The sequence below is a fragment of the Cannabis sativa genome, chromosome 2 (genome assembly GCF_029168945.1).
Source record: "Cannabis sativa cultivar Pink pepper isolate KNU-18-1 chromosome 2, ASM2916894v1, whole genome shotgun sequence".
Classification (NCBI taxonomy): domain Eukaryota; kingdom Viridiplantae; phylum Streptophyta; class Magnoliopsida; order Rosales; family Cannabaceae; genus Cannabis; species Cannabis sativa.
Genome location: NC_083602.1, coordinates 18,381,307 through 18,401,823, shown reverse-complemented (window position 1 = coordinate 18,401,823; position 20,517 = coordinate 18,381,307). Strand labels below are relative to the sequence as shown.

General features: G+C 29.5%; 1 protein-coding gene and 1 long non-coding RNA gene across 4 annotated transcripts; one reads left to right on the top strand and one right to left on the bottom strand.

The window, feature by feature from the left end:
* The first annotated feature begins 4,866 nt into the window (after nt 1–4,866).
* Nucleotides 4,867–7,391, top strand: LOC133034814 (uncharacterized). Its single transcript, XR_009686159.1, has 2 exons — nt 4,867–5,654; nt 7,181–7,391. It is a non-coding gene; the product is annotated as an uncharacterized LOC133034814 (long non-coding RNA).
* Nucleotides 7,392–7,453: 62 nt separating this feature from the next.
* On the bottom strand, nt 7,454–12,194 carry LOC115721064 (cysteine synthase). Of its 3 annotated transcripts, none has more exons than XM_030650303.2 (11): nt 12,115–12,194; nt 10,713–10,778; nt 10,494–10,603; nt 9,470–9,527; nt 9,108–9,371; nt 8,633–8,770; nt 8,474–8,525; nt 8,272–8,351; nt 8,049–8,108; nt 7,855–7,935; nt 7,454–7,684 (listed from the first exon to the last, which is right to left on the bottom strand). In XM_030650303.2, exons 2-11 carry the CDS (start codon nt 10,755–10,757, stop codon nt 7,592–7,594), a joined length of 981 nt encoding a protein of 326 aa, XP_030506163.1. In that variant the 5' UTR covers nt 10,758–10,778; nt 12,115–12,194; the 3' UTR covers nt 7,454–7,591. The 3 variants fall into 3 exon arrangements, with proteins under 3 accessions (XP_030506163.1, XP_030506164.1, XP_030506165.1); XM_030650304.2 differs by lacking the exon at nt 12,115–12,194 and adding an exon at nt 11,879–12,107; XM_030650305.2 differs by lacking the exons at nt 10,713–10,778; nt 12,115–12,194 and having other exon boundaries at nt 9,475–9,527; nt 10,494–10,608.
* Nucleotides 12,195–20,517: the final 8,323 nt, after the last annotated feature.

The following is a 20,517-nucleotide window of genomic DNA, read 5'->3' as shown; positions in this document are numbered from 1 at the left end:
ATATTTTTTGTAGAAATTTAAAAAAAGCTTAATTTAATATATTTTGACATATAATTTTAATAATTATCATTTAATTATTATTTTATTTTTAAAGTAATGATTGCTTAACCAAATCTATTTTAAAATTGGTTTATTTTGTTATTTTAATTGTATTAAATTATAAGATTAGAAAATGATATTGAAAATATCCTATTTGGTTATTTCAAATCATTTATCTTATTAGATATTTAATTTAATTTGATAAAATAATTCAAATAAACGTAGATATTTTAAAATTAGTTTGAATTTTAAATTTTGAAGAAATATTTTAAGTTGTTTTAACAACCCTAAGTTTTTAAAATTTAGTTGGTTAGATAAATGATAATTTAATTATATAAGTAATAAATATCTTATTTCACATATTGTTACATGGATATTATTTGTTTATTTAAATTGTTTATTCAAAACTTTTTTTTTTAACAAACCTATTATTTATTTAATCTAAATTGCTATGATTAACTTGTTGATAGATCTAATGATCTGATTTTAATCATAATCCAATGGTCAATAGATTATATAAATAGTTTGTAACAGGTAAATTTTGTAATTTCTTTCATCTGTGATAAACCTAGAAACATGATAGGGCTTATCCAAATCAATTTGACCCGTGTGAGCCTATATATTTGCTTTTGGGCTTAGATGCAAATAGGTAGCTCATTTATTTATGAGAAAATTACATTGTATACCCACTTTATTTTACTTGTTTTAATTTTACCTTCATTTTCATATTTTTTTTAGATACACCCACTTTTATGGATGATGTTCCCATAAGACCCCCTAAGTTATGTAAATTATATGCTAGACTTAAGTAGAGAGTGAAGATATAATAGGCAATCCACTCAAAAAAGTGGGTATATTTTAATAGAAAAACAATATGAGGGTATTTTTGATTACTGGATAAAAAAAAAGAGGTATTTTTCAACTTATCCATTTATCTATAGATATTTAAATTTGTGTTAGGTTATTTTTAGTATTAATTTTATATTAAGTTTAGTATATTTTTAATTGAGTTTTAATCATGTTTGGAGCATTTTTATGCTTGTTATCTTTTATTTTTGCAGATTTAAAATAGAAGAAGATTAGAAAAATATCAAAAAAAAAAAAAAAGATGGAAAAAATGCACCTGCTTAAATTCCCATTCGGATTTAAATTTTTGGGAAACCTCAGACGAGATATTTTTTCTGCTGCATCGACTGATAGTATTTTGCTCATAACTCTCTCGATATTACTCGGAATCGGACGATTCAAGATGTTCCGAAAAGATAAAAGAGAGATATAGAACTTTTATATTTTGACTTTTTCCAAAATCTAATCAGAAGATAGTTGAATTCAGGCTTGAAGTTGTAGCTTTATTTTCTTGCACAGTTTTCTCTATTTTAAATATCATCTTTTTGTGAGATATTTTCATCTTTTTTCCCATCTTTTTCTCTGAACTCGAATAATTTTTTATTTTCTATATGTTAATATATATTTTTTTATTTTTTAATCTAATTTTGAAATTGATTTAAATCTTTAAATTAAAAATTTTTATATTAAAAATTCCTCAAGTAAGTTATTATCAAAGTAATTTGAAAGATAATTAATATTAAAAAATGATTAAAAAAACTTAAAAAATAAAAATAAATAAATAAATAAATATGCAACAATAAAAATTATGAAAATTTATATGTGCATGTAATTATTATAAATTATTCAAAAATCACTGAATTTAATATTTGAATTTATATTTTGTTGACAAAAAAAAAAAACATAAACATGCTTCAAATAAAAAAAAAATAAGTATTGTTTGAATTATTAATTTATTATTTTTAATATTAAATAAAAAAAGACAGTATGAAATCTACTTCATTTAACATCCAAAACAAATGTCAATTTCCAAGTTAATAAACTGGCAAAAAAAAATAAAATACACATATTATATGAAAAATACCTCAAATACTTCTATATATTTTTTTCCTTAATTGACACTGAACATGAACCTTCATGTTGGCTTTCCAACTATCTGTCTCAATCCACTTAATTCTCGCCACATACAAAAGCTTTCAAGTATCCAAAAGGTCACGCAATCCCCATCTACAAAATAAATAAAAATAAAAACAAAAGATAATCCAAATATTAACCAATAAAAAATGAATTAGAAGAGAAAATAAACACACTCGAAAGTAAAAGAGAAATAATCATAAATTTACGAAAACAAAAGAAATAACTAAGATTGTAATTCACAATTTTGTATTTAAAAAAGGAATTATAAGTGAAAATAAACACACTCGAAAGTAAAAGAGAAATAATCATAAATTTACGAAAACAAAAGAAATAACTAAGATTGTAATTCACAATTTTGTATATACAATCAAATAGATCAATTTGCATAAAAATAAAAAAAAAATAGTAAAAGATGAGAGAGCGGCTGGGAGAGAGATATGTATACACAATCAAATAGATTAATTTGCACAAAAAAAAACAAAATCTGGGAGAGCAGTTAAGAGAGATAGAAATATATTTTTAGGCTTAGAATTTTGTTTATGGTAATTTTATTTATATAAAAGATAGTAGATTAATATGCATAAAATAAAAGAAAAGAAAATTAGAAAAAATTTAGGTTAGATATTTTAGTTTTTTAAAATTGAAAATTTATATACATAAAAATATCATCATACGTGTTATTAATTTAAGATTAGATCGATTTTTTAAAAAAAAATCTTAAAAATTATTAATTAATATAATTATTAATAATAAAATAATAAAAAAAATATAAGAAAATAAATAAATATTTATAAACCTAATAAAAAAAAAAAAAGAGAATTAAGAAGAGAAGAGATAAAGCTATTTGAAGTGATTTTAGAATGCCATATCACCGACTCATACTTCTCCTTTATATATCTATTCTATATAAAGTGTGCCTATATAACTGAAATTCTTGGTTTATGAGAAATTCATGGGACTTTTTATTTTTATTTAATAAAATAATAAAATATTATTTATATATAATAAAATAATAATAAAACAAATCCTATTAATATTTGAACTGATATTTAACATATTTCAACTCTATATATACTCACAACTATAACTCTAGAAATTAGAAAAATATATATATATATAAAATAAATTGAACCTTAAAAAAAATTGTCCCCAAATTTCAGGTTCTGATCCAATTGGGTCTTCTTTTTATTCGTAAATCATACCCCAATTTTTAAGATTAATTTTTTATTTTCTAACATTTTGGGATTTTTGTCTCCTTATTAAATCTTTTCAAATCTGCATTGTTTCTATCAAAATTAATGAACTCACATCGTTGTGATGTTATACGGAAACTAAACTATGTCATTTGTTATGTTTAACCTTCACATCAAAAAACATGTTGTTATATTCTATATTTGGATTATGTTAAAAATTTGATCTTATGAATACGTTTAATTAGCTTAATGTGTTTTACTATGCAATATATTCATATACAGTCCTTTTTCTTTTCTATCTTCGAAAGGATTAGTTAATAAATATAATATATAACTTTTTCTTTGAAATAATATATAGCTTTTTTTCACTCTCTCTAATATGAAATAACAAAAAAAAAAAAAAACTAAATTATCCATGCGCGTTGGGTCCACATGAGTCAAAAAAATTATAAAATTATCCTTTACAAAAATATAAACTGATATTTTTTAAAAAATTTTTTGATGATCTTAAAAAATATTATAAAAATAATATCAAAACAAAAAAAAATTCTTACCCTAATTTCGTTTTATCTTAAGAAAAAAGAAAATTAATTTTCTAATTATTTTTTTTTTCACAGGAAAAAATATTTTCGTGTACTGGTGTCCAATTAATGGATTATACTGCAGAGGTGTAGTTTTAAAGAAATAAAATAACTTTACTTGTCTTTCATAAGTAAATTTTTTTAATTAAATTAATTATGCACACCATGTCTAATCATCTTAAATGAAAATAAATAACTATTTGCAGGAACACCGCCATAATAGAAACTTTTCATTTTTTTTTCTTTTTTTTATCAATTTTTTTTTTCTTTTTGAGTAAAGATAAATATGAAATTTTAATCGCATAGAGTTTTATTTTAATAAAATATATTATTTAAAATAATTTAATAGTATTTTGTTATAGAATACTATCACTTTTTGTTAAACATGGTTTTCACTTTTTTTCGACACTACCATATTCAATTTATCAACGAAAAAATGGACAATCCAGATATATGCGCACCCGGCTAGAATGAAAAGTGCAAAATACAAAAATTACACTGTCTCTATCGAAGCAAATGAAGATTGAAATCCACCAATGACTGTCATTAGTTTTCTTATCTACAATTTTTAGACAAATGTTATCTTCAATTATCAATAATTTAGAGATTGGTTTTTAATTTTCTTTTATCTTACACCCATTTAAGTAATGTTTCTTTAAGTATTGGAACATCAATTTTTAATTTATTTTTGGATTAACTTAAGAACATATTTAAATCATCAAGCTTTCTTAAACACTAATATATTCCATTCGGTATTCACTTTTAATTGACAACATTATAAAATATAATATTTAGATACACATAATAATAATCTCACCTAATAATTAATAATATTTTTTCTTTAATTTTTAATTGTGTCACTTTCAAATAACATAGAAAAAAACTAGCATAAATTTAATATACGTGCCTCGCACGTAGTTTTTTGCTAGTATATATATATATATATAATATATAGATTGTATTAGGCTAATTATACTAGTTTAACCTAATTAAAATTTAATTAGTAACATAATTAATTTTTAAAATAAATAAAATTAATTTTTCATTGGTTTATTTTAAAATTAATTTAGAAAAATACATTTGAAGAAAACATTCTAGATAGTGATTTTCAGTAACTAATTTATATTTTTTTAATATTTAATTAAGTAAAAAAATATATATAAGTTGAAAATTAATTTGTTAATTAATTTAAGATCAACTTAAATTAATAGATTTTTCTTAGAACTTAAATTAAAATTAATAATTAAATTAATTTTATTCAAGATACTTAATTATTTATTTTTATTTTAAAAAATTCAATTAAATAGTAAAATATATTTAGATGGAGCAATATAAATGTCTCTGAACTTGGATAGTGTAACTTGGTAGTTTAACAATTTTTTCTTTATCGGAATTTTAAATTTGTGGGTTTAGCAAGAGGTTTAAACAATTAATGAAAACTCATAAGAATAAGGGTAGTTGATACTGTATACTAACGTGTAGATAGTTTGAATTAAGAAGGTTAGGTAGGATTTTGAATATTAGATTATCGAAATGGAAAGGTAGGTGACAAAACAAAAGCTTCTTGCTCGTAACTTAGTCGACTCGTTACAAAATATTTATATGTATATATGTATAATGTATATATAGTGAAATTGCAGTTTTATTAGCTATATTCTATTGTTTGAACAAAATAAATTAGTGATGGTGAATTGGTTTGAGAAGAAGAAAGAGTAGTGAATAGTGATTGTGATTCGTGGTGGAACTTGGAAGTAGAGCCTAGAGAGATGCCTCCTCCGGGATTCAATGGTGGGCCTCCAGGCCCATTTGGTTGTTTGGGTTCTCTCTGTCATGGTTTATGCAGGCTTGTTTCTTCCTGGTCAGTTCAAAATCAAAATTATCTACTTTCTTGTTTTAATTGATTAGACTTAAACCACTATATTGTTAAAACACAAACTCTCTCAGTAACTCTCAATAACTCTCTCTCTCTCTCTCTCTCTCTCTCTCTCTCTCTCTCTCTCTCTCTCTCTCTCTCTCTCTCTCTCTCTCTCTCTCTCTCTCTCTCTCTCTTAAAAATTCAATGTAAAATAGAGAGTGAATTTTGATAATATATTTAAAAATAAAAGGGAGAAGAATTGAGAGTTATCCTCTTCTATATCTATTTTGGGATAAGTTGAAAAATGCCTATTTTATTAATTAACTAGGTAATATAGTAGCTTTTCGCGCGGCTAATTTAATTTTTTAGTATTATAATAAGTAGTTACTTAAAATATAATTCTAATATATAGTAAAATTATAAATATATTATCTTATTTCATATTATTATTAATAGTTTTATTTATTAAAAACTAAATGCACAATTTTATTAACTATTTATTAAAAAGTTTAAAATTTATTATATATAGTATTTTAAATTACTTTGTTAAAAAAAATTATTTTTATAAAAATAAATAAATAGGGTGATGTAGAAAAAAATTACGTTATTTTCCATAATACATTATTTTTATATCTCTATCATTCAAAACTATTGTTATTATTGTATTTCACTTGTTGTCATTATATCTCACTTATTTTTATCACTGTATCTCACCCGTTGTCATCACTGTATCTCATCCCTTGTCATTGTCGTAGTTCACTTGTAGTCGTTACTATTGTATTTTTCAAATCTATATCTTAATTTTAAATTTTATCTCGAATTTTAAATATTTAAAATATTTGAGAAAATTTATTAATTTGTTATGTTATTATTAATCAATAAGTATTAAAAAAAATGATTATTATTTTTTAAATATCTTAATTAAAAAAAAATATAAAAAATAAATATGATATTTTAGTTATGAGAAATGCTAAAAGGCAATCCTCCTTGGTATCATACAACTATTGGTGTAATTAAGTAGCAAGTCTCATATAACTTATAAAATTATTAAAATAATAATAAAATATTAATTTGTAGAATTATGTTATTTATATAAAAAAGATGATTAAAATAATAGTAAAATATCAATTTGTAGATTTATGTTTTAATAAAATATTAAAATTGAGATAATTAAGGAGAGAAGAGAAAAAATAGTTTTGGAGTGATTTTAGAATACTATGTCACCGCCTCATACTTCTCATTTATATATGTATATTGTTTAACCAAATTTACCTTTAATTTTTATTGTTTTTGAAACATGCCTCTTTTTATATGTATTGTACCCAAAATACCTTGATATAAGTGAGTCACATGGAGAATATTTTGAAGTGACAGGGATAAAATTAGTACAATATTTTTTTGAAAAAAAAAGTAAAAATAATAGACTTTAAAAAAAAGGTAAAAATAAAAGAAAACAATATTAAAAGGGTATAATGTCTAATGTCCTTTATCTATTTGTTATGAAGTATGTTGATATTGTTATTTTACAGTGCCTATTTCCTGTGCTGTTGCTGCCTCCTAGAGAGCTGCTGTGGGCCATTGTTTGGTGGCCCTCCAGGCCCGCCAGGCCCACCAGGTGGGCCTCGATTCTGATTGGCTTGGTGATGATGATGCCAGAATTTGATTTACAAACAACTATCATGTAATAAACACAGTCTGCTTTATTTTTATATGGTACTTAATTAATATTGTTGTGTTTGACATCTAGATATTTTGAAAATTATTTTGGATTTGATATCCAAACAAATAATTAAAAAAAAGTATGACAACCTCAAACACAACTTCAATTTTGATTCCCAATCTCGCATATTAAGTTAAGACATCAAAGCAATTAAGTTTTAAAACTAAAAGAAATTATTGTTTTCTCTCAATTAACATATCAGATAATTAAACATTTAACTTTAAGGCTCAAAGACCATATTCTCTGCCTCTTTCTTCAAAGACTCAAAAAGCACGGTAGAAAGATAACGCTCTCCTGAGCTGGGGAACACAACCTGTTCATATTCAAAAACCAAAAATATTATCTTGTTTTAATTCTCGATTCACATTATTTTTTATTTTGTAAAAATAAAGAATACGCAGTATTTTATTGATAATAAAAATAAATTTCATATGCTATTACTATTTTTTAAAAAACAAATAATAATAAACACTGATTAGTTACCACAATGAGTTTGCCAGCATTTTCTGGCCTCTTTGCTATCTTAATTGCTGCAGCTGCGGCTGCACCAGATGTTATTCCAACCTGCTTAATTTAAACAATATTAAACTATTTTGCATTTTATTAAAAAATTCAATATACGTACATACATATATGTATATGTAAAAAAATCTAAATAATGAGCCAAATAAACTTACCAATAAGCCTTCTTTTAGTACAATAAGTCTGGCCATTTCTATAGCTTCATCACTTGATATCTACAATCAAAAAAACGAATGATTCAATCCAAAGATTTATGTGTACTAATTATTTTTCACATTTTTCTCAAAAGCTTATACATAATTATATTATGTGACTTGTAAATCAGTTATAATACTAATGAAATATAATAACAATTATATGTACTCTATGAAGGCATACTTGAACAAATTCATCAACTTGATTGATGTCCAAAACTTCTGGAATAACTTCACCACCAATTCCTTGGATCTTATGTGGACCTTTATGATTTGTTAAAGCCACCAAACAAATTATTATATATTTATAAGGATTAAGAAAAAAACTGTCATACTTCATATTATTAATATCAATCATAGTTACATATGATTCTCAATATTCTTACCAGGTTTACCCCCAGACAGGACAGCACTTTCAGCAGGTTCAACACCATAGAGCTAAACCATATAATAAAACAAATCAAGGAACATTAATTAGTGTCACAAAGGTAATATATATAAATTAAGAATATTTCTCAAAAAATAGAATAATAAAATGATTTAACCTTAATTTGAGGGTTTTTGTGCTTAAGAAATTTTCCAGCACCTGTAATAGTACCGCCAGTACCTATCCCACAAACAAGAGCATCAACTTTCCCACCGGAGGTTTTCCAAATTTCTGGTCCAGTAGTCTCATAATGGATCTGATCATAAATTTGGTGTACATATGTAATATTTGTTTGAATTTGATATTATATATATATAAGACAATACTATAGAAGTGACACCATTTTATCTATACTGACATCTATGTTTTTTAGAATTATAATTTTTTTTTAATTACAGTTATAGTAAGTATTTCATTTTTTTTTTAATTTTGAATAATTTATGATATCGAAAACAAACTGCAACTGAATGTTTGAACTTTGTTTTCAATACTATAAATTACTCTAAATTTTTGGATCAATAATAATAAAAATAGATATCTACACTAGGATGAAAATGGTGTCCCAAATTAAGTAGTAGTACTGTAGTAGGTACCCTTGGGTTGGCAGGGTTTTCAGATTGTTGAAGCATGTAACCATTGGGTGTTTTTGCAAGTATTTCTTTGGCCTTGTCAAGGGCTCCTTCCAATCCCTTAGTTGGGTCAGTGAGAACAAGCTCAGCTCCAAAAGCACGTAGAATGGTTTTCCTTTCAAGACTCATTGAAGCTGGCATTGCTATTATTAGCTTATATCCCTTTATGGCTGCTATAAATGCTAGCCCAATCCCAGTGTTTCCACTTGTACGCTCAATAAGAACACTCTGCATTCATAAATTCATTACTTAATAATTCTTCACATCAATTAATGACATGCTTTAATATAATTGAACATTAATTAATCATGAATATTTTTACTAACCTTACCAGGAATGATGAGACCCCTTTCTTCTGCATCTCTAATCATGCTATATCCAATCCTGCAATCAAGAGAAAATTCTCCACCTTTCATTTTACATTTTTAATCTGTACTTAACAAAATAATATATAATAATGATAAAAATAGTAATTATAATATGCACATATAAATAGTTTTCTCTTTTGCTGAAACAGACACATATTTTTCACTATAATTAAAGTATAACTCTTTTGTAACAATAGAGTTATATTTAGGGAAAATGATGTTTATGGTGCAATTTTACATATTTTCTTCTCTCTCTTTTAATGATGTCTAACTTATATATCCACCTTTCATTTTAAATTTTTAATCTGTTAACAAAATAATATGTAATAATAACGATATAAATAGTAATCACATATACAAAGTTTTTACTATAATTAAAGTATATACTCTTTTATTTTATTTTATTTTTTATTTAAGTGTTTAAATATTACAACCATATATAACTTGGGACTCGAACTCAGGACCTCCAACAGGATGCTCTTATGGCCACTAGCCTCGAGTGGTTCAGTATATACTCTTTTGTAACAATACAGTTATAGGTAGGGAAAATGATGTTTATGGTGCCATTTAAAATATCTTTCTTAAATAATTTTTATGCTGGCATTCAGTGCCAAAGTAAGTGGCCATTAGAGATCAAAATGTGGTACTTTTCTAATTAAACAGAAAAGTAGTGATGAGCATGAGCTCTACTCATAGAAACTTATTTGGCTATCAAGTTTTAGAAAGTGCTAGACATTCGAATAAAACGTTTTCATCTATAATATATAATGATAAATGAATAATAAATCTGTGGATGAAATATTTTGTAATATTATATATAAATAATAGTGGGAGAGTTAATTAAGGGGGTGACCCCACCTCTAAGGCTAGCAAAGCAACAACAGATTATCATAATACGGGTATATTAAAAGATATATGGTACCAAAAGTCATTAATTAATAATTTAGTTATTAGTATTATGAAGTGAATTTTATTAGTATACCTGTCTTTGACGCTAGCACAAGGCTCCATCATCTCTAACTTTGCTGCAATTCGAGCTACACAACCTTCTACAACATGGTTCAGATATACCAATGGTGTTTTACCAATCAACTGTTTATATATATATATATATATATAACAATAAAAAAAATACTGTTTAAGCTACAATAGATTATATATATAATATCTTAAATTTTGGTTACAATACATTATCACTTACTTCAGTGACATCTTTAGCAATAAAAGCTTTCTCTTCATCTTCCATTTTTTTATGGGATATATATCACTGTCAACAGGCCCGTCTCAAGGTGTTGAGAGGCCTAGGGCGAAATTTGAAACGGGGCTTTTTTTACAAAAAAATAAAATAAATATTATATAATTTTATTTATTTTTACTTTGAGATTATTATTGAAATTTTGACACAATATACTTTAACTTTTTATCTTCATATAACAAATAATTTTTCTCACCATATAAGGTAACTTAACGTAATATTTAATTATAATTAATAGCATCTTTATTGAAGTGTTATATATTTTAGGCCTTTTGTAAAAAAAAAAAAAAATCAATAGTATGTCAAAAATTATGTTAATTTTTTTTAATATATGTAATAAGTTTTTATAAATTTTAAAAAATAAATAATAATTAATAAATATATTTTTTATTTAAGTTATAATATTCTTGTTAGTTATTTTTTAAAAATATTTGATTTATTTATTAGAATTACAATAAATTATTTTATCTGTTTGATTGCATCAAGAATAATTTTTAAAAAATTATTTACTAAACATAATCTTTGCTCCTTACTAAAAATATTTATAACATAATATTTTTTTTAAATAATATTTTTTTAAGAAAAAAAACCCCAACAATTTACTATAAATTTATTTCTAAACATTATATGATATATATATTTTTAGGTAATGCATTGAATATATCTTAAAATATTATATTCTTATTAAATAAATAAAAATAAATAAATAAACATACATATCTTTTACAAATTTTAACCATACCTTTGGGTTTTTAAAACAAATAAAATGTGAGGGAGGTAGGAATCGAACTCAGCACCCAAACCTCAACATAAAACCCCTCCATTACCAACTGTGCTATAAGCCATTTTATATAATTATTGAACCAAAATTTATATATACATATATTATATTTTTATTTTTTTTATATATATAATATTAATTTTAATTTTTTCGGGGCCTTCGAAATTGTGGGGCCTGGGGCCAAGGCCCCGGCTGCCCCACCCTCTGGCCGGCCATGACTGTCAAAAGATTATCATTTTAGCAATCAAAACCATGAAAAGAGTCCACACGCACACATATATTTATATAATATAAATATATAAATATATATCATAATATCAAATTTACTAACCTAAATTTAGATGAGATTTCTCTCTACACAAATGAAAACTAGAGTTATATAGAGAATAATATTAAGACTCTAACATGACATGCATTGAAATAAAAGAGAGACAACTCTAACTTTTTTTATATAGAAAAACTAGAAACCATGTAGAGGTTTTAAAGTAATCCATGAGGCTGGATTTCGATGAAACCAAGAGACGAAATGAAATTAATGGGACGACACTACACGAGACAGTGCCTTACTTCTAAGTGAAGGAGGCTTATCTACGGTGGACAGATGTACGGTACTCCAAGTGGATATTAAAATTAAGAAAACTAGAATATATATATGGTGTGTATAAATCGATTTAATTCAATGATAACTTACCGATTTAATTACAATCAACTCCTAAATATTGGATTTTTAATTGTGATCGGATCGGATCGGATGTTATTTTTGAATATCCCATTAGATTGAATCGGATGTTGGATAGGATGTCTAAAAATCCAATACCATGCATCCAACATCTACTCAAACTAATTAGTATTTTCATTTAGTTTGAATTAGTAATTAGATTTTATAATGTTATACCTAAAATTTATATATTAAAATTTTACTCTTTTTTCTTGGATTTGATGGATCCAATTTAATCCAATACATACTAGACCTAAAATATTAGATGAATCTGATCTGATTTAAAAAAAATACTAAGGTCTAAAATATTGAATAAACTAAAATTAAACTAATAAATATATATGAACTACATCCAACAGATAGAACCGATCCAATCCAACATCCAATGGATGTTGGATTGATTGGATGACTGAAGTTATTAATTGGATCGGATTGGATGGTAAAATTTAACATTAAATATATAATTGGATCGAATCTGAATAGGACTAAAAACATTAAATGTGGTCCAATAAACACCCGTATATATATAAACGATGTTTTTTTTAACTTGCCAGTTACTTCGTATTTGATTCTGATTCATGATAAGATTTTAATGTGATTCAATGTGCAAAATGTCATGGAAATGAACAGTATTTTGATATTGATAAATTTTTTAGATAATGTAGTGCTAATCTCATCTTCATGTTTTAAGCTCATTGTAAAGCTTTGACAATGGCTAAACCTTAAATTGAAAAGAAGCAGAGCATTGAACAGAACAGTAAACAAGAGAAAACAAGAGAGAATAGCCAAAGAAGCTTAATCAAGAATGGTTAGCTTACCACTTTATTTATACTGATCTAATAAGCAAGAGTACAAAGTTAGTTAACAGAAAATAACGACTGTAACTAACTGAAAGTAACAACTAAGCCAACAAAACAACACCAGTAACAGAATTACTAGTTTACATCCCCCTCAAACGAAATGGTCACTTAGCCATTTGAAGTTTGCTTTTGAGATATTGAAAACAATCAGTAGTAAGTGGTTTAGTAAGAGCATTAGCAACCTGGTCTATGGATGGAACATATCTGATAGAAAGTTGCCTAGCTAATATCTGATCTCGAAAAAAATAGAGATCAATTTCAATGTGTTTGCATCTGGCATGGAACACAAGATTAGCAGCCAGTGCAGTAGCACTTTGGTTGTCGACCCACAAGATAAGTGATTGAGGAAGAGAGACTTGTAATTCCCTGAGTAAGAAAGTAAGCCACCTAATTTCAACAGATTGGCAAGAGCCCTGAATTCACTCTCAGTGCTTGACCTGGAAACAACCTGTTGCTTGTTTGCAGACCAAGAAACTAGATTGGTGCCAAAGAATATCACATAGCCACCTGTAGATCGTCTGTCATCGATGTAGTTGGCCCAATCTGCAACACTGTAACCACATATGCTGAAACTATCTGATGTTCGAAGCAGTATTCCATCAGATAGAGTACCTTTTAAGTACCTAAGTAATCTCTCACAGGCCCCCCAATGAGTAACAGTTGGAAAGTGAATAAACTGGCTTAATTTGTTGACAATAAATGCAACATCAGGTCTGGTCAAGCTTAAATATTGTAATGCTCCAAGTGCGCTTCTGTATAAAGTGATGTCTGTGACAGTCAGTAGTCCCGTGATCCATAAAGAAAAATACTACGTAAGCTGTGCAATCCCACATCGCCTGGGGAAGGTCAAGTAGGATGATTCTAAGACTGTGTAGGTATGGGACTACACAGTTGAAGATGGCTTAAATGGATTGATTGGTACTACCTATATGAACAAAGTACATCTTGTTTTTCGGTAGCCCATCACGAAATAACTCCACAGTTAAGCGTGCTTGACCTGGGATAATTTAAGGATGGGTGACCTCCTGAGAAGTTTTCCTAGGAAGCGTGCGAGTGAGGACAAAGCACGTTGGAAACACTCGTGTTGGTCTGTAGGGTCAGTCATCAGTCCATGAAGCAGCCAGAGTGACATGCTCGTGTATAAGAGCCATTATTCCGTGGGTGTAAGGACCCAATGGAGGCTGGAAGCGAGGACATTAAAAATGGTATCAGAGCCTTGATCCAGCCAAAAGTGTGGTCGACGAGGACGTCGGACCCCGTAAGGGGGGTGATTGTGACAGTCAGTAGTCACGTGATCCGTAAGGGAAAATACCGGGTAAGCTGTGCAATCTCACATCGCCTGGGGAAGGTCAAGTGGGATGATTCTAAGACTGTGTAGGTATGGGACTACAGTTGAAGATGGCTTTAATGGATTGATTGGTACTACCTATATCAACAAGGTGCATCTTATTTTTCGGTAGCCCATCACGAAAGAACTCCACAGTTAAGCGTGCTTGACCTGGGATCATTTAAGGATGGGTTACCTCCTAAGAAGTTTTCCTAGGAAGAGTGCGAGTGAGAACAAAGTACGCTGGAAACACTCGTGTTGGTCTGTAGGGTCAGTCATTAGTCCATGAAGCATCCAGAATGACGTGCTCGTGTATAAGAGCCATTATTCTGTGGGTGTAAGGACCCAATGGAGGCTTGAAGCGGGGACATTACAATGTCTTCAAATGGTTCTCCATCCTTTAAGCTGAATTTTGCTGTCGAGCATGTGGGATTGGGACAGATTTTGGCTCCCTCCATATGCAACCTGATAAGTATGTCGGTAATGTATTTACTTTGGCTCAAGTTCATTCCTGTAGCATCTCTATAAACTTCCACACCCAAGAAGTAATGAATTGGATCTAAGTCTTTTAATGAGAGTGCTGAATTTAATTTGTCAATGAAGTAATGAAGCAGAGAATTATTGGGCCCTATTATCAATATATCATCAACGTAGACTAGAAGATAAACCAATGTGTCACCTGTGCCATGGATGAACAAGGAAGTGTCAGATTTGGATGCCTGAAATCCCCACTACAGTATGGTATGTTTGAGCTTTTCATTCCAAGCTCAAGGAGCTTGCTTTAGACCATAGAGGGCTTTATGAAGTAATCATACATGGTCTGGTTTCTGTGGGTCAACAAAGCCTTTAGGCTGTTTTATGTAAACAGTTTCCTAAAGTGTGCCATTGAGAAAGGCATTGGTGACATCTAGCTGTGTGACAGACGAATTTTTGGACGCATCTATGCTAAGAACACTTCGAACTGTATCAGGCTTTATGACAAGGCTAAAAGTGTCTTCATAATCGATTCTAGTGGTTTGAAGAAACCCTTTAGCAACCAGTCTTGACTTAAATTTGTCCAATGAGCCATCTGCTTTTAATTTTATGTTGTGTACCCATCTGTTGTCGATTATATGCATATCAGGTTGAGGTGGAACCAGAGACCATGTGCCTTGTCTTTTTAGAGCACTGAATTCATGATTCATTGCAGCAAACCAATGAGGATTTTTCAGAGCTGCTTTGGTGGACATGGGTTCATTGGGTAATAGAGCTTCAGGGAGAGGATGTTTTGTGGCTAAGTAGGCTTTTGGTTTTAGGTTTCCAGTTTGAGATCTTGTTTTCATGGGATGTAGTCTGACAAAGACATCAGGATTTGGAGCAGGTGGAGGGGAATGACCTTGGGATGTTGGTGGCATGGTGGATGCATCACTGAGAGATGTTTCAGGTACATTAGGTTGTGATACAGGCTCAGGTGGAGATGGTATTGTTTCAGGTACATTATGAGGTATAACAGATGGTGGAATTGATGGTGGATTTAGTATGATGGGAAAACCAGGTGGATGAGGAGGAGTATTTTCTGGTTCAGATGTGGGATGGGATGAGGTAGTGGGCAATGGTGGAGTTGGGGAAGATCGGTGGATTGGAGTTGTCACCTCAGGTGTGAATGTACCAGAATGTAAACCAAAAACATGATTAGTATGGGTGTAACTGTTGGAATTTATTTTACCAGGATCTAGATTTACTAACAAGTATGTTGGATTAACAACCTAATATGAATTCTAAAACAATGAAAATAAACACATATAAAGTTAGAGAACCTTACAGTGGGTGCAGCGGAATAATTTGACTCCTTCCATTCAGATTTCTAGCCATTGATTCCTTTTTGTAGCAGAGCATAATCAAGATCTGAATCTGGATCTTCTTTTCTCCTTCTTTGATGCAGAATTTCCATAGTCTTACATACTATGATTGAGATACCACTTGATGTGTGTGGGCACTACTCATCACTCAAAGGTTTCGAAAACAGAGAAGAAAGAAAGAGAGAAAGTGGCGGCTTCATAGTGTTTGAGAAAATAAACAGTAAAGTGTCTGTCAAAGCTGAAGCCTTTTTCTTCTATTTATAGAATACCACATAGGGTTAAAGTTGAATTATTTGGCATTTAAAAATGAAAAATAAAATGAGAAATAGAAGCTTAGGTGGCCGGCCATACATAGAGGAAACAAGCCTTCCACTTTTCCAACTTTCCTATTTCATCATTTCTAGTTTCCCATTTTCTCAAAGATTGCCAATTCTCTCTTTCAACTACATAAATGTCAAATCTAATTATTTAATAACTATAATTAATTATTAAATAATATATTGTCATTTATTTTATTTATTAATAAAAACTAATCAAAGTTTTCCAATTAATAAATATACCCTTTAAACTCTCTATTTACTGTTTTACCCTTGCTTAGTGAAAATTCATAAAGCAGACATAGTCTAAATTTTAGAATTTTAATTGATTAATTAAAATCAATTAACTGAGTCTTACAAGCAGTATGTTCTCAACTAGTATGGGGACCATGGGTCTATATAATCGAGCTTCCAATAAGTTGAACCGAATTTACCAAGTAAATTCCCTAACTTATTAATTCCTCATTGAATCCACACTTAGAACTTGGAATTGCACTCTCAGTCATATAGAACGCTCTATATGTTCCATGATATAGACACGTCATTAGTTATCCATTGTTATAACCCTAATGTGATCAATGATCCTCTATATAGATGATTTACACTGTAAAGGGATTAAATTACCGTAACACCCTACAATGTATTTTATCCTTAAAACACTTAACCCTGTATAAATGATATTTCAGCTAAGTGAAATGAGATCTCCACCATTTATCTTCGTTTGGTTAAGCTCGAAGGAAATCATCCTTTACTTTCTATTTGCCAAATAGAAGCTATAGATTCCATATTTATGTTAGCGCTCCCACTCAATTGCATTACCGTGTTCCCAAAATGTACGTATCACCCTGACCCAAAAGTAGGCTTAATTAACAAATCAAAGAACACGGATAACACTCTTGAGATTGAACCTAACCATATCAGGATTAAGATCATTTGATCTAGGATCAACAGGTGATATTGAATTGAATAGATATTATGGTAAGTTTTAATATATCTAATCAAAGTTCAATATCGGTCCCTTCCGATGTATACTCCATACATCCGATACTGGTAAACTTTGCCAATGTCCTGGAAAGGACATAACACTTTTCCAAGGTGTAAGAATACCTATCGTTGATTATACCATGTCAGTCTAAATCCAGTGTTCTGACAAATCAGGGAATAAACTTTTGAACATATAATTAAGATTATATTACACTGTGCTGACAACACTATAATCTTTAACAAACTCATATGTTCTGGACTTAAAAAGAATTCATACATTATATATACATATAATCATGAAATAAATCATGTGAACCATGCAACATTAAATGTTATTTCTGATCTTTATTAATAAGTAAATCTAATTATATGAAATGAGTTTTATTTAGGGCATAAAACCCAACAGTAACTTGTTGTAGGAGAAAAGGAAGTAATGGAAAATGGAGATGGTGAAGAGTGATGTACCTGAGTGGTATTAGATGTAGATGGGGTAGGCACTGTCTTAGCAGGATAACAGGCAACATTAAAGACTATATTTCTGGAAATGTAGATTCGACCTTCTGTATTCTCACAGATGTACCCCTTGTGATGAGGAGAACACCCAAGAAACAAGCATTGGTGTGTTTTAAATTCCATCTTGTACCTGTTATATGGTCTCAAATGTGAAAAGCAGGCACACCCAAAGGGTTGTATGATATTGTAATCTGGTTTGGTCTTGAATAGGATTTCATAGGGAGAAGAGAAATCTAATACCCTTGTTGGAAGCCTGTTAATTGTGAAAACAGCAGCACTAAAGGCATGCCACTAGTAGCTGAGATGAAGATCAGCCTGAGCTAACATTGTGAGACCAATTTCATTTATGTGCCTCTACTTTCTTTCAGCCCTTCCATTCTGTTCATGAGTGTGAGGACAAGAACTTTGAAAGTGAATGCCTTGATCAAGTAGAAATCTCTTGAATGGTCTATATTTACCACCCTAATATTCCTGGACAACCTTTAGAGGCAAATTAAACTGTTTTTCAACAAGGCTTTTCCATTTGATGAAAACAGGGAAGGCTTGAGATTTCAATGTTAAGGAGAATATCCATGTATATCGACTGTAATCATCAAGAAAATGTACATAGTATTTGTAACCATCTTTAGAATCAACATGAGAGGGTCCCCATAGGTCAGTATGTATTAAAGCAAGGGGCTGAGAGGCTCGACTTTGGGACATGGGGAAGGGTAAAGTGTGGCTCTTTCCCTATTGACAAGCATTGCAAAATTGCAGGTCTTTAATAGATCCAGTATGAGGGATTTGAGTAAGCAATTTATTTAAAGTCTGTGATGTTGGATGACCAAATTTGCAGTGTAAGGTGTTAACATCTAACTTAGCAACTAACTGAAATAATGCAGGAGAGTAAGTAAAAGAATGAGATGTTTTATTCATATCAGCAACAGTACAATTATTGGTCTCAACATCAGATGAGGAGATACATGATTTTCAATTTTTGTCCAAAGGACAAGTAGATGTAGCAACAAGATTACACTGCAATGTTGTTGGAGATGTTGTAGTAGAGTCATTCCCAAGAAGATACAGGCCATCCTTTACTGCCCCTTTAAGAAGAACCTGTCCAGAGTCCTTGTCCTTAACAAAACAGCAATGCTTGTGAAATTCAAGATAAACATTATTGTCTGCAATTAGTTTAGATATAATAACTAAATTCTTTTTGATAGAAGGAACTTCGAGAACAGACTGTAAGTGCAAAGGAGTATGACTAAGAGAAGGTAAACTATATGAGAGATTATGAGTTTTTTACCATCACCAATGGCTAATGTCTCAGAACCATTGTAAGTCATGGTAGAATCAAGCTTGTCAACAGAGTTGGTGACATGATTTGTGGCCCCTATGTCAGCAAACCAACCTGAATCATCACCAAAGTCAGGTAAGATCTGGGGAGAGAATTCTTGAGTATCATTTCCAGAATCTTGTTCAGTGAGAAAGGCTTTGGGATTGTTTGGTGAGGTTTTGGGAGTGACCCAATTCTTGTCAAAGCGGTAGTGGCACACAACAGCTGTGTGACCCATTTTCAAGCACACTTGACAGATTAATCTAGAGTGTTGATTGAAAGGACGACCATAGGCACGACCATTGAAATTACCACGATTTGGAGGAGGTCGTGTGCTAGTACCCTTTGAATCACCAAAAGTGAGATTGGCTTGCATTTTAACGGTGAGATCATTGACGGTGTTGTGATGTTCAAGGCGAATCTCATGGGCCATGAGAAGTGCTTGAACTTCATCAAGAGTCAAGAGATCACTTCTTGAAGTAATACCAGAGACAACGGAGTCATATTCAGGACCAAGACCGTTTAAGAGCTGGAGTATGACATCTTGCTCGTCAATGGGAGAACCAGCAATAGTGATGGCATCAGAAAGACTTTGAACTTTGTCAGTATAATCTAAGATTGACAGAGAGCCTTTATGAACAAGAGAAAACTGACCTTTAAGTTGCAGAATTCATGCACGAGATTGACTAGCAAACCTCTGTTCCAAAGCTCTCCAAACAGAGTACACAGTATTGAAGTTGGCAACAGATCCAAGAACACCTTCAGTCATAGATGATCGGAGCCATGATAGAAGCAGTGTTGGGTTTTATGCCCTAAATAAAACTCCATTTCAATGTAATCTATTTTATTCAACATCAATAAAGAAACAGAAATATTTTTCATTCATTTGTGTATGTTTTGGTTCACCTTATCAATTGCTTGTCTATTTGATTTATAAATTCATCTGAAACCCTTTTCACATACTTGATCCTGTTTATTGTGTTGTCAACACTTTGGAAAGTAAACATGACTATGTGAATAAAGTTTCCTAGATTATCAGACACAGGGTTTTACTGATATGATAATCTACAACAAGAGTTTACTTGCATTTGGAGAAAT

Coding starts and splice junctions, on each gene's coding strand:
- LOC115721064 (XM_030650303.2), bottom strand. CDS start 10,757: ATGGAAGATGAAGAGAAAGCTTTTATTGCTAAAGATGTCACTGAA. Junction 8,352..8,473: donor CCTGTCTGGGGGTAAACCTG/GTAAGAATATTG, acceptor CAAATCATAAAG/GTCCACATAAGATCCAAGGA. Junction 7,685..7,854: donor ATGCTGGCAAACTCATTGTG/GTAACTAATCAG, acceptor GAATATGAACAG/GTTGTGTTCCCCAGCTCAGG.